The following is a 15458-nucleotide window of genomic DNA, read 5'->3' as shown; positions in this document are numbered from 1 at the left end:
GAAACATAATGACTTAATTTTTGAAATTTAATGAGTTTAATCTCAACATTTTATTTCGACATTTGTCTTGAAATTTAAGTTTAATCTTGCATTATATTGACTTTAATCTCGAGATGGTTTCCTTTTTTTTATAGCTTGGCCCTAATTCTCTTCCATATTTTTTCCAGGCATGAAGATCATAGTTTTAAACTCATAATTAATAATTTTACAGTTTGATTAATCTCACTAAATCATTTATTGGTCTGTTTTATAACAGCAGTATGTTGGTGTGTTTGTATTTAGTGCTAGACATCAGTCATGTGATCAGCTGCGGCCCAATCGCAGCCGTACTGATCAACAGCACTCTTAATCATGTGATATGATTAAATATTGAAACATGATGAAAGCAGGAAGATCCAGATTTACAGCTATAACCATTACTGACTGAATGGTAAGATCCTCAGAGAGGAGGTACAACAGAAGAATGGGAAGACAGTGTCAGTGAAGGTGGTTGTGAATGTGTGTAGATGTGTGTTAGTTACAGGATCAGAGAATGACATCGTTCCTCCATCATAGTCCAGATACACTCTCACACGCTCAACATCCTGTTTAACATGAAAACCAGTGCGGGGCTGGAATAGAAAGGCAAATATAGAATTCTTATACCACACACTCCAGACATCAGTTTCAAAGCAACGTCCCTTCCTCTGGTTTGATGCTGTAGTTACTCCAACACTCCAGTATCGACTCTTTTCAATCTCTACATCCCAGCAGTGTGTTCCTGAGTTAAAACCCTCTGAACCCAGTACACAGTAATAATCATCAAATCTCTCTGGATTATCAGGAACCCGATGAGCCGTTTTAGGATTTCTCACACTGGTCAGATCCTCAGAGAGGACGAGACGAGGATGAGCCGTGTTTGGATCCAGAATCACAGGCGCTGATGAGACACAATCAACAGATGCTTTTATTATGATCTCCATATAATGATCAAGAGTGAACCAAACACAGATTATTATGAATTATGAAAATTAATCCTATTGATCAAACATTTTCCTCTGATCACTCTCATTTTTATTATCAGTGTTTAATGGCATCAGATACAAACCATAAATCGATGTATCTTGAGAAGTGGGACAAAATTGAAAATATAATACCTTGTACTCAGATAAATGACACTATATTTATGTATCTTATGTGTATTAAGCTACTGAGTTATGCTTTGATGCAGCTTTTCTCTTTTTTATCAAAATGTGCTTTTAACCTAAATATAATTTCAACTTTATCTTTAATAGCAAACAAAATATTTGTAACATTTCAAAACACATCCTCACGTTAGGAGACAGATTACACTTTCACATGTGACCAACAATTCCACAACGAATATAAAATATCATAATGAAATATTATCAAAATATTTCTCTGACAGTGGTAATGAAAACCTGAATTGTAGTCATTTTAACTAGCCTATCTAATAAATTCAATCAATTAATTACTGTATTTACAAAAACAACAAACAGTGAGTATGCTATTGTTTATAAAAGATTCACATTTAAGTATTTTGATATATCTTTGGAACACAAATGATCTATTTTCTCTCATCTCAGAACAGTATGTCTGCTGTGCATCTGCTATGGTAGCATGGTATCTTTTAAAAACTTATATGAACAAATAAAACAATTAGAAGTGATGACTATCAATCCACAAAAGCAATATACACTGTCAGGTCACATATTTAGTATTTATACATTATTAGAAAAGGTAAACACTATTTTATATTTAATATAATTAAAAATGACTTGAAAACTACAAAATTATGATGACTTTACATTGAATGTCAACTCCGTCATTGGTCCGTCATCACCAACAGAAAGAAAATCTTAAAGTGGTGACATCTGACAGTGTTGACAAATTTTGCATTTCTTTCACAAAACAAATGGAGTTCATGTAGTAGCCTGTTTTTTCTGTTGATGCTATTTGCTACTTGGGGGAAGGGGTGCACCCTTTAAAAAGCATTAAAAATAAATCCTAATGTTAAAAAGCAAGACGGAGCAACACTGGCTTCATGCACTCTCTGTATGATGTCACTTTTAACCTAACCGACCAATATATAACTCATTCTAGTGCTTGCTATGGACATAATTAAATGATCTCTCTCTCTCTCCTTGAATAGCTGGTCAATTAGTTGGCTTTCAGTGGGCATTAAATCAATCAGCCCTTTCCATGATTTTCTGATTCAGTTTCTTTGTGACCACAAAGAACAATACAGCAATGACAACAGAAAAGCAAAGTCTCACATATTTTTTTTCCAGATATTCTCTGTTCTCATCCACTCTCTTTGCATGTTTGCTGCTGATTGGAGTGGTGATGCTTCCTGTTTTGCTTGTCTGTTGGCCTTCCAATTTAATCCTGCAGAAACACTGCTTTTTCAAAGTTCAATAAATTGTTCAGTGGCGTTTTTTCCAGTTGCCAAATCCATTCACTTGAAATGTATCTGTCTTGAACTCACCAAATTCAAAACACGTGAAACAAAAAGGCTGATCAAGAGCTGCACTGTATCAAACCAGTCATAAATCACATACCATTTGTTCCTAAAGTTTCTACCATCCGATACTTGAAATGAAATTACTGGTTGATATGGCCCGACTTCAGTAAATTTTGCAGATATTAACTTCCGGGAGGTGCCATGTGAGAGCAAGATGCGTGCGAAGGCAGCTCCGTAATTTTCCATTGATATGTGAAGCAAAATTAAACATTATTTAATTTTCACGTCAAGTTCAGAATACCCACCTTAAGATGCCAAACCAACCTAAAAAAAATTTTGAACAAGCGACCGAAACCCCAAGAGACATTCAAGATGACTGTGGCAGCGAGGCTAGCACCGTGGCTAACAAGGCAGTGCTAGAGGGGATAGCTGCTCTCCAATCAATTTTTCAGTTATTTAAGTCGGAGGTAGTTGAGGCTATCGACAAGAGACTAGACCAGTTCTTGACCTCCATTAGACCAGAATTAACTGCTCTCAAAAAAGAGACTGATGTCACTATGTCGGCCATGAAAAGCACAATAGATGACCAAGCTAAAACAACAGCGGAACTCGAAAGTAGTGCAACTTTTACTTGGGATACGGTCTCCCAGCTACAAAAAGATGTTGAAAAGCTAACAAGCAGTGTCTCACAGCTCACTGAGAAATGTATGGACCTGGAAAGTCGCAGTAGAAGGCAAAACCTGCACATTCTAAACATTAAAGAGGGCGAGGAGACTGGGCGCAAGACCACAGACCTGCTGAAGAATGTGCTCTCTTTGGAAACTTTACCTTTGATCGACCGCGCTCACAGATCTTTGAGAAAACCTTCCAACAACACGTCATATCCCCGGACCTTCATTGTTAAATGAAGCTGCACTACTTTCAATATTGGCAGGACATCATCCGAAAAGCGGCTTAGCTCAAGTCAATCATCTACAACGGAGAGAAACTCCTGATATTCCCTGATTTTCCAGCTGCCATACTGAAACAGCGTGCTCGTTTTAACAGAGATAATGACCTATCAGGAGCCTGATCGAGACGGTACGCAGCACATCGCCCGCGACGACGATCATCGTGTCAGGACCGCTTCCCACGTATCGATGAGGACACAAAAGGTTCGGTAGACTTTTTGCTTTAAACGAATGGTTATTGTCATGGTGTTGTAACAGTTAAATGTTACTTATAGTGTTATTCTACTACCCACCATTAGGGGCACTATTGTTCCTTTTTGATTGAGCATAAATACAGGTAGGGAGTAGAAGAAGAGAGAGCTGTTTGGTAAGAGGAAAGCATGGCTTCCCTCTGGTAACCTTGCCTTTACTGATGTCCTGATTGGGAAACGTACCGTTTTATGCTCAATCAAAGACTCCTTTTACCTACCCTCTTTTGTACCAATGGTCCACTTTCTACTTCATGGTACATGTTGGGACTAGAAAGGATAAATTTACCTGCATAATATCTCATTTGCCTTGGGTTACCGAAATGGGATATTAATCAAGAAGAGAAGAACTATTTTCGGTTTGTGTCGGGAATTGCTGTGTGGAGTATTGAATTTTGGCCTGGACTGTTAACAAGGATTGAGTAATTGTGTGCATCTACATTGTCTAGACTAGAAGAGTTCTTCTTTCACCTATGGACTGTGGCATATAATTATCACCACATTCGTTGCATCCGACATTACATGCTCATATCATTATGACTATTCATTTTGTATGCATATTTGTTGGTTGAGTCATTTGTACTATTGGGTTATGGTTTGTTAATTTGTTTTGTGTTTACTATTGTGCATTTCACTATTGTTTATTTTTTTCCATAATACATCTTTGCGAAGAAAGTCAGTTTTCTGTTTTATTGTTTTTTTTTTACATCAAACAGTTTAACGAGTGTGATAAGTTGGTATGTAGATCCCTTCCCAAAAAGACTTTCAGATTTATAGTAAACTTTTACCCATAGAAGTAGGAGTTTGTTATAGTGTAAAGAACAGAAACTGCTCTTTGTTAATAATTGGAATCTTTTCTGGGAGCATCCTAGGCTTTTCCGTGCTGATGGCCTGCACCCCAGCAGAGTCGGAGCGGAACTCCTGTCGGACAACATCTCCAGGACGCTACGCTCCATATGACTAGTAAGCCAATTCTCAAATAACTGCTATGATGACTTTTGGTCTACCCACTTAAAAGATAGAAGTACTTGCGTTGTCCAATCTATACAGACTGTGTCTGTTCCCCGAATAGCGAGGTCAAAATATAAATTTAATGCATGATCTAGAAAAATCTGATCGTGATTAAACCAGAAAAATACAAAATAAATGAACAAAACATTTTTTAAAGCTTGGGCTCCTAAACATTAGATCACTCGCACCCAAAGCAGTTATTGTAAATGAAATGATCACAGATAATCATTTTGATGTACTCTGCCTGACTGAAACCTGGCTTAAATATTTTGAATATCTTGGTCTAAATGAGTCTACTCCACCAAGCTACTGTTATAAACATGAGCCCCGTCAGACTGGTCGTGGCGGCGGTGTTGCAACAATATATAGTGATATTCTCAATGTTACTCTGAAAACAGGATACAGGAGGTTTAACTCATTCAAAATACTTCTGCTTAATGTTACACTGTTAGATATGCAAAATAAATCTCTCCTATCTCTTGCTCTGGCTACTGTGTATAGACCGCCAGGGCCATATACAGATTTCCTAAAAGAATTTGCAGATTTCCTCTCAGATCTACTAGTTAATGTTGATAAACTGCTAATTGTCGGAGATTTTAACATTCACGTTGATAATACATATGATGTGTTAGGACTTGTGTTTACTGACCTAATAAACTCTTTTGGAGTCAAGCAAAACGTCACCGGGCCCACTCATCGTTTTAATCATACGCTAGATTTAATTATATCGCATGGACTTGATCTTACTGATATAGATATCGTACCTCAAAGTGATGATGTTACTGATCATTTCCTTGTATTGTGCATGCTGCGTATTACTGATATTAATTATATGGTGCCGTGTTATCGTCCGGGCAGAACAATTGTTCCAGCCACCAAAGACACCTATAACTATAGGACAGGAAGAGCTAAATAAACTTATCAGTGCATCTAAACCAACAACGTGTTTATTAGATCCTGTACCCACTAAACTACTGAAAGAGTTGTTGCCTGTAGCAGAAGAACCGCTTCTCAATATTATTAACTCATCGTTATCTTTAGGTCACGTCCCAAAACCATTCAAGCTGGCGGTTATTAAGCCTCTTATTAAGAAAACACAACTAGATTCTAATGAACTGGCAAATTACAGACCCATTTCAAATCTTCCGTGTATGTCTAAAACTTAAGAAAGAGATGTGTCTGCTCAATTATGCTCCTTCTTGCAAAAAAATGATCTCTATGAAGAATTTCAGTCAGGTTTCAGGCCTCACCATAGTACAGAAACTGCACTTGTTAAAATTACAAATGACTTACTACTAGCTTCAGACCAAGGCTGCATCTCATTGCTAGTATTACTTGATCTTAGTGCTGTGTTCAACACTATAGACCATGACACACTCATAGATCGATTACAAAACTATACTGGTATTCAAGAGAAGGCTTTAAGGCGGTTTAAATCCTACCTGTCCGATCGCTACCACTTTGTTCATTTAAATAGGGAGTCATCTCAATTATCACCAGTAAAGTATGGAGTACCACAAGGATCTGTCCTAGGTCCTCTGCTATTTTCAATTTACATGTTGCCCCTTGGTAATATTATTAGAAAATACAGGATAAGTTTTCATTGTTATGCTGATGATACTCAACTATATATCTCAACAAGACCAGATGAAACTTCTCAACTATCTAAGGTAATAAATTGTGTAAAAAATTTAAAAGATTGGATGACCAATAATGTCCTCCTATTAAATTCAGATAAGACAGAGATATTACTTATTGGACCAAAAAGAAGTACATAGAATCTCTTGGATTACAATTTACAATTAGACGGATGTACTGTTACGTCCTCTAAAGTAAAAAATTATTTATATTAGACAGCAACTTGTCCTTGGAAAATCATATTTCCCATGTTACAAAAACAGCATTCTTCCATCTTAGAAACATTGCCAAGCTTCGAAACATGCTACCTGTTTCTGATGCAGAAAAGCTAGTCCTGCGGGCCTCTCTGTTTAAATCTAAAACGGGCCCAGATCTCTTCCTGTTTACTTTTTCTTTTTGAGTAAATAAAACACTGTAGTTTATAATTATTATTATTATTATTATCATTATTATTATTATTATAGGCAAAGAAAAAAAGTCGAGCCCTTAACAACAACTTAAGAAATATTTTCTTGGACAATATAATGACAGGTTTCGAAGTTACTCATGAGGTTTGCATGTTTAACACGACAAATACGTGAATCATTAAGTTATATATATTTTCATTATATACCAGTATAAATAGCATGATCTTCACTCTGAAGATAAATTGAAATAATCTAGTGATTTTGTGTACTGATAAACTGTAAGTGCAAGAGCAAAAATATTCTGCAGACTCACTGTTGTGGACGATGTCCTGCATCTTCTTCCAGACTCTGAAGGACAGGTTGCCCAAGTATCGTGGCACATCAATCAAAGCTCCAGAAGGCATCTGTGGATCCGGCTGTGATGAGATCTGGACTCTGGAAGAACATTCAGGATCAGAACTGCAGTGGCTTTGACTTCAGAAGCAGAGACACCAGTAGATCACTCACCTTTCCATTGAGACTGGAAACTCCTGCAGAACAAACACACAATTTATCATCAACAACTCAATCAATCAATCAATCAATCTATGATCAGAAATCAGACCTTTAGAAAGCAGACATCACTGGCTTTCATCATCTCCTCCGTGTCTTTGATTGTGTTTGAAAGAGCTGAGATGTGTCTGTCCATCTCCTCCAGCTTCTCCTTCATCTTCTTCTTCTTCTGCTCCTCTTCCTCCCTCAGTGCAGTGATTGTAGCTTTTTCTTCATCTCTGAGAAACCGATGAAGCTTCTCAAACTGCTGTTTAATCTGACGCTCTGTGTGCCCAGCTTGAGACTGAAATCAAACCACATTCACTTCAATCGTCTCATTCTGGAGCAACATGAAGAGTGAGTAAATGTGGGTTAGTTAAAGACAACTTTCTGAAGTACTAGTATTGTAGTAGTAGATGTTCCGTCTCTGTAGGTGCAAATACACATAAATCATACTAGGTTTTCTTCAGAATGATGTTTTAATTTGCTTTATACGATATATTTATGTGAGACACCATTTGAAGGCATAACAAGCACATTAACCAAATGTATAACTTTTATGAATGCCAGAACTAAAAAGTTTCAATGATGCATGAATTAAAATGCTCGCAATGAAAACAATGTTTGTATGCATGTATGTTTTTTCACAATATGTGCATTTAAAAATGCTGCCCAACATTTCTGTTTCAGTCAGTATAGAAACATTGATTTATGTCAAACAAACCAGTTCAGCTGCTTTAAATTTGTTAATGTCAAAATAATCAATCCTCACCTTAATGTGTTGAACTGTTTTCTCAAATTCTTCTTTTATTTTGTCATTGTGTTTAAGTTTCTTTTGTAAGGATTTTAGTGCTGTATTGAGCTCCTCCTAGAGTTAAAAAAGGAATTCATGTAATACATAATACGAGCAGCATGACACTGAGAAATTTCTACATAAGGTTACGCTATTTCTGTTATATATGTTTTTATCCTCCTGTGTAAATCTGTCTCACCTTATATGATGGAACCACTTCACCGATGGGTCTGAAGGTGTGATTAACATGTGTCTGTGAAGTAAAGCAGACTAAACAAGCAGGCTGTTTGTCCTCCAGACAGAAGAGTTTGAGTTTCTCACTGTGTAAACTGCAGAGCTCCTCAGATCCTGATGAACAACGCTCATTTCTCTCCTTCAAGAACAACTCACACAAGTTTTTTAGCACAAGACTAATTGGAGGATCATCTTTTGAGGTTCTTCTCCTGCAGACAGGACACTCCCGAGTTTTCTTAGCTCTCCAGAACTGTTGAAGACACTCTTTACAGACACTGTGACTACATGATAAAACAACAGGATCCTTGAAGATTTCATAACACACAGCACAAGAAAGTTCTGCAGATACATTTATTGAAGCCATTTTCACTGTTGGAGCTCCAGCGATCTTTACTTTCGATGGTTTCAAAAGTGAATCACCACAAGAATCACAAAGATCTGCTTTCTGTTAAAAAAACAAACATCCCAAAAATTCTTCTTTAAACCTTTATCTTCATGCTCCACTGATCATGGAGTTTTGCTTTTTTTTAAGAGAGACAACACTCTTCAAGAGAGTTTTTTTTGACATAAAGGAAAAATAACAATCTCTTCCTTGTGAGTGCAGTAAGAGGGTGGCGTTCCAGATCACCTGGGTGTGTTAAAACAGGTGAAAGGATTTCTTCAGGTTCAGTGTTGTTAAAATGCATTCAAAATTCATGTACAATGAAACCCAATAAAGTAAAATGCTAGTTATAAAACTGGTTAATGTTTTGGGTCATTTGGCCAAAATGTTGCTTTAATCCATCTGGTAGTGCTATTAATATTGCTGTGTAAATAAATAATGTACAGCGTATGAATACATTGAAAATGCTTTATTATATTTGAAGTTGCATACACTATTAACTGAAGTTAATGATTTTAATTGTGTTTTTAATTTCTTATTACAGTTTGGTTGAAACAGGATGAAATAAAACCTAGGACACTAAATAAAAACCGGGAAAAAGGAACAAAATGCATGCTATGCATGTTAAAACAAACAGTCCAGCATTGGGGGGTGGTTGGGGCCTCTGGAGGTGGGGAAGGATACACTGTAAAAAAAAAAAAAAAAAAGAAAAGAAAAGTTGAGCCAAATTAAAGGTTTAAGGCAACCAGCTTCAGCAGATTTTTGAGTTCTCAATTTATTTTTTAGGAAATTTCTCAACTTTTTGTTGTATAAACTTAAAACAAGAAGTTGAGAAAACTCAAATCTGCTGAAGCTGGTTGCCTTAAACTTTTAAGTTTGCCCAACTTTTTTTTGCAATGGATTTATTTATTGTTTTTTAATTTTTCACAGAGTTTCTCCAGGGTCTGCCCTTTTGAAAAATCCATTATAAACCATGAATTCCACACTAGTCCAAACTTGTTTATGCTGGTTAGTTCGGGAATGCTGTTGTCTAGCTCAAGGGTTTTCAAACCTGTCCTGGAAGAGAACCAGCACTGAACATTTTGTATCTATTACAGTCTCTACTAATGAGCTGATGGGATCATAATAGCGCCTAAAAGATATCATATGCTGGTCCACCAGCACACCAGAATCCCATACAGATCCCAGCACTCAAAACATATCTTACGTGGTGATTTTTTTGTATATCTAAAAATTCTTAAATCAAGAAGGATTTTCTAGACAAGTAAAAATTATTGTCTTGTTTTCAGAAAAAAATAGACAAAATTAAGTGAGTTTTTGAGCAAAATAATCTGCCAATGGGGTAAGAAAAATAATCTTATGTCAAACAGAAAACAAGATTATTTTTCTTACCCCATTGACAGATTGTTTCAAGCAAAACTCATGTAATTTTGACTTGTTTTTTTCTGAAAACAAGACTATTTTTACTTGTCTAGAAAATCCTTCTTGATTTAAGAATTTTTAGATATACAAAAATCTAAGTCAAAAGCATTTTTTTGCAGTGTGTCAGTGTTTGGAGAGGCGAGCAGCACTTACAAAGACATCAAACCAGTTTCTGCCTTTCCATCTGTTCTGCATCGTCCTACAAGAAAACAGAAATAAATGTATGAAATAGTCTGCAGAGTATATGCCTACATTACCCATCTGAAATCTAGAAGCAGCTCTAATGAAGCTGTAGCAGGATCTGAAGCGTCTCAGCTCTCATGAGGACAGAGAGAAGAGAACAGAGTCCATGCTGTGCTTTAGCACACATCTCACACGCCACAATGCAGCACACGCAGTGCACGGCTAACTGTGTGCACTTTCAAAACTAACTAGGATTTAAAGGGTTAAATGGATACTAATCACAAGTCATTATGATGTCTATTAACATTCAAGGGGAGTTTCAAAGCTATAGAAATCAAAAATTAAGGCAGAAGTTATCTACAGAAGGTCTGAATAGAGTTTGTGAAGCACTTCAGGCTCAATTAATAATAACTTATCCAGCTGTGCTGGACCTTCATCTGAACACCACTGGATTCTCCTCGACAAATGCAACAGCATCGTTAGAGTGAAATCATCCCTGTGCAGATCACTAAATAATCATTTGTTACTGGCTAGTCACAGGTGCCAACTTATTTATATATTTATTATATTATATTGCATTACAGTCATTTTCTCAAAAATGAGAGAGAGTGTAACTGGGCGAACGAGACGAGAGATGTGCAGATCCATTTGCAAGCTTTATTAGACAGAGACATGGTCAAAAACACAGGCAGGTTCAAAACACCAGCTAACCGGTATGGCACGGGCAAAACACAAGAGCAGTCCACAGTGTTGCCAACTGCTTTCAATTGAAAGCTGGTAGCTAAATGTCACTAGATGACATCATCATGCCAAATTCACTGATCTACATAAAGCTGATCAGTGGGCAAGATGAGAACTTAGATAAGGTTGCACCAAGAAGTTGCTATATTTGTCCCTAAACTTTTGAAAAAAAGTCTCAAAAGGGGTGGGGAAGTCGCTAAATCTAGCTACAAAATAGCTAAATTGGCAAAACTGGCAGTGAACAGACGGAGTCGATCGGCGGTGAACATAATCCAAGGGGGCAAAACAAAGAGAGATAATCCAAATGCACAGTAATAGTCCAGGCAGGGGCAAACAGAGTCCAAACGACAAGGAGAGAGAAAAACCCAAGGCAGGCTGTAAACTTAAGAAAAGAACAAGACTAAACTAAACTTTAACAGGAAACCACCAGCTACCACTAGGAGAGTGATAAACGCAGAACAATACTCAGAGATCCCATAGAGGAAGTCCAGGGCTTGTAAAGCGTGTCTGATTGGATGCAGCTGTGTGTGTGTAATCAGTGCAATGGATGATGGGGACTGTAGTCCGGAGTGACATGTAACAGTCTGTATAGTGTGAGAGTCAATGTAATGGAAGGGCAACCTCCAATCACAAGCGGATGGAAGTCCATGGACAGGATTCATGACAGTAATACTGGCTCCAGTATAATTGATAACACATTAAATTTAATAGTTCTTCGTGGGATGTTTCATTTGTAGAATTTATTACTTTATCATGTATTATAAGATCTGTACTATTCCCCAATGCTGTTTACATTGTATGTTCTTTGAAAATAAATAAATAAATAATATAAATAAACAACCCTTTAGTATAGGATAGCTTCAATATAGGGACAGATCATGACGCAGTGCCTATATAATATTATTAAACACTACTATTATTTATATAAATATTATTTATTGAATAATAATATTAAATTAATAAACATAACAGCCATTACTAGGTCACAAGGGAAGAAACAGACATGTTACAGTGACAGGAAGGAAGTGAAGTTTTTCACCTTGAAATCCTTTATTTGGTTGTTAGCTTGCATGTCATTGAGACATCAAACATGGATAACAATCTAGAAAAAAATACTCACAAAAGGAAAATGACAACTATCAACGGTGGGCTTAAATGTGTAAGCAGAAGTAGGTTATAATGTCAATATGTCTGAAAAAAAAATCAATGAAAAGACTAATTTAGCAGCAGAACAAGATAATGATGATGGGTGAATCAGTGAAGCATGAAGAGGAAGTTGTTTTCAGCCAAAAGAAAGGTAGGTTAGTCACTAGCAGAATACACGTGCATACAAAAAAAAGACTATATGGGCAAATGCAATGCTTGGAGAAATGCACGAGTTTCACACAAGCAGAGAAACAGCATAAAATAAATGGACTTGATCATGATGAGGGACCATATGAAACAGACTAAACCAAGTCAGTGAGAAGGACTGAAATCCTCATACCACTGATTTTAAATCTAGAAATGATTGTAATGTCATTTCACTGAGAGATCCAGTTGCTTTGCCTGACAAAAATGACATGAAAAATCAGGACGCAAATGACATATTCAGGCCACAAGATATCGCTATTGGGTCAGCAATGCCTCAAACCTCAATACATGCCCACCTTGGATTAAATAAAAAGTATTTGCATGTAATAAAAGAGAACACCAGAGAAGACATTCAGAGTGAATTTGAAGAACAACTTCACTCACTTTTCTTTTGCGTCATGCACGTGACAATGTAAAAGAGCACAACAGTCAAACACATGTCTACTGTGTATTTAGAAAAACAATGTAAAAGAATTGGAACCGAGAAGCCAGTTCTGTATAAGCTCATGCTGCTGTTTTTCATCTCCATCTGTCATAGATGTCGCTGCGGCGCGGTGAGAGTGTGCGCCGAACACACGGCTCTGACGCGTTTCATGTGTTCACGCCTGCCAAACAAACACAGGAGCGGAAATAACAGGCATTTCTGGGATGTTTGCGGGCTACCGGTGGAAAGACGGGAAGGAGGCAGAACAAGGCGGCTCTCTGTGACAGCATCAGCTGAAGTGTGTGTGACGCGGTAAATCGATGCAATGAGGGACTGAATGATCGGTCACCACTGAGGCTGTGACGGGTTAAAAAAGAAAGAAAGAAAGTTCAAAACAGCGGTGATTCTGGTCACTATGACTTTTGACCAGTAGCGATATGTACCAACTTCATTAGCTTCACATATCATTGGGTTTATGTCCCCACCAATGTCGAAAGCAAACCTACGCCCTTGCCTAAACATATCAGATTATTTTACTTTATAGGCCTATGACATGATTTTCATGATTAAAAATGACTAAAATGCTAAGTGTGAAAATAATTAAAGTGCACATGCACTATATTGCCAAAAGTATTGGGTCACCCTCTTCTAATGAACATGTTTGACTACTTTAGTAATTTCTATGAGTATAAATCTTAATGTTGAAGCATATAATGATATTCTAGGGAATTGTGTGCTTCTAATTTTATAGCAACAGTTTGGACAGGGCCCTTTTCTATTCTAACATGACAGTGTCTCTGTGTATAAGGCACGGTTCAAAAACACATGATTGATTGAGTCAGTGTGGAAGAACTTGACTGGTCTGCAGAAAGCCAAGTCCTGATCCCAGCTGAACTCCTCTGGTGTGACTTTAAATGCAGACCTTGAGTCAAAAACTCATCACCAAACACCAATGACTTGTACATAAGGGTTCTGTCATTTTAGACACGTCCAAAACTGTTGCAACAGAGATGGAAATACAATTTTTAAATACATGAATATTATGTTTGTTGCCACAGTTTTATTAGTGCCTTTTTCTGTTCTAAAGAAGGGGGTCCCAACACTTTTGTCCTTATAGTGTCTATACAAGTCATTGGTGTTTGGTGATGAGTTTTTGGTTTTTGTCCTGTCCAAAGTGTTGCTATTACAGAAGCACACAATTCCCTAGAATATCATAATATGCTTTAACATTAAGATTTGTACTCATAAAAATTACTAAAGTAGTCAAAACTGTTCATTAGAAGGGGTGACCAGTACTTTTGGCAATATAGTGTATATTCAAGATGTAGCCTAAAATATATTTGTTTGTAGGCTAGTAGCAAAATAAATAAATAAAAATTAATAAAATTGTTTGTTCTTTTTTCTTACATTATGAAACCACCAGGAACACAAAGATGGCACCACTAATAATATGGCAGATGTGTTTTACTTTTAACACAAGAATGTTCCTTCGCTTCATCTCAGCCCTTCTTATCAGTTAATGACCCCTGAATGGAGTCGTGATATTAATCATCAGAGCCTCACAGGTCATGTGACTGTCTCTGCAGAAACTCTGTTTCCGGCGGTGTCAGGTGTGTGTTTGGGGAGTCAACACAGCAGTTCCTGTTCTGGGTTAAAAATAACCCACAGACTAAAATTCCTCTCTCTCTTTATCTTGGTTCGTCTCTGCTGGAGTGGAGCAAGACGGTCCAGCAGTGTGTTACACAACATCCAAAATAAAGGCTCCTTAGTGGTTCTTACGGTCAGGAAAGCCTCTTCATATTAACAACAATATTTGGCTTCATGGGAATCTTGAGATGTGATTTGGATGTGTGATATCCCTCTTGGTATTTCACCTCAGACACTAAAGCTCCAGCACACAGATGTTTTTCTAAGTAATAAGCATCTCTAAATAAATAATTTAATATATATACATATATATGTATATATATATATATATATATATATATTGAAACATTACGTTGAAGTTGAATTAAATACAAAGTATTGAACATTTCCAAAAAATAAGCAGAATTAAAAACAAAATGTAATACACATTTTTTCTTAAGCTTTTAATTCTACTTATTAATTAGAGAGAATAATTAAAAACTTAAAGTTATATACATTTCGAAAAAAGTACAACTTTGCAAAAATTACAACAACAAAATGAATTTATATGGCAAAAATTAAGACTTATGTACACTTTTAAGTACTGAATATACAACTATAAATATTAATATGTATTTACATAGTATCTGTTTCAAGTATTTATAAATTACTTTGTACTGAGAAATAATTTTGTTGCTGAATGAATTTGTGTTTATGTGATGACTGACACTAAAGTACCTGTGGAATCATTTCAGACTCTTTCTTTCCAGTTAATGACGTTCAAAAGTCTGAAAGTCTTTCCTTCTGTCTCTCTGTGTTTGTACCTTTGCTCAGTCTTTCCTCATGTTCTTAGGTTCAACCTCTGGCCTCCATCTCTCGCTGTTTTTCCACAGACTTGTTTTTGACGATCTGTTTGATCTGGTCCTCACACTCCTCCACCCACACCTTTTTTTCACATCACTCCATCCATCCTTCATGTGCAGTGTGTTTGCCATGCTGAGCTTTTCCACTCCTGAGGAAATGACTGAAAACATGACCTGGCCTGAGAAAC

The 15458-nt window shown here is 36.7% G+C and overlaps 1 protein-coding gene across 1 annotated transcript; it reads right to left on the bottom strand.

The window, feature by feature from the left end:
* Window positions 1–8870, bottom strand: LOC306852235 (zinc-binding protein A33-like). Its single transcript, XM_079388944.1, has 6 exons — window positions 8242–8870; window positions 8022–8117; window positions 7323–7553; window positions 7226–7248; window positions 7032–7153; window positions 1–919 (listed from the first exon to the last, which is right to left on the bottom strand). The coding sequence occupies exons 1-6, from the start codon at window positions 8638–8640 to the stop codon at window positions 417–419; spliced, it is 1374 nt and encodes a 457-aa protein (XP_079245070.1). The 5' UTR covers window positions 8641–8870; the 3' UTR covers window positions 1–416.
* Window positions 8871–15458: the final 6588 nt, after the last annotated feature.

The sequence above is a fragment of the Barbus barbus genome, assembly GCF_936440315.1.
Source record: "Barbus barbus genome assembly, chromosome: 3".
NCBI lineage: Eukaryota > Metazoa > Chordata > Actinopteri > Cypriniformes > Cyprinidae > Barbus > Barbus barbus.
Note: the sequence above shows the minus strand (reverse complement) of the source record. Positions and strands in the feature narration are given on the sequence as shown.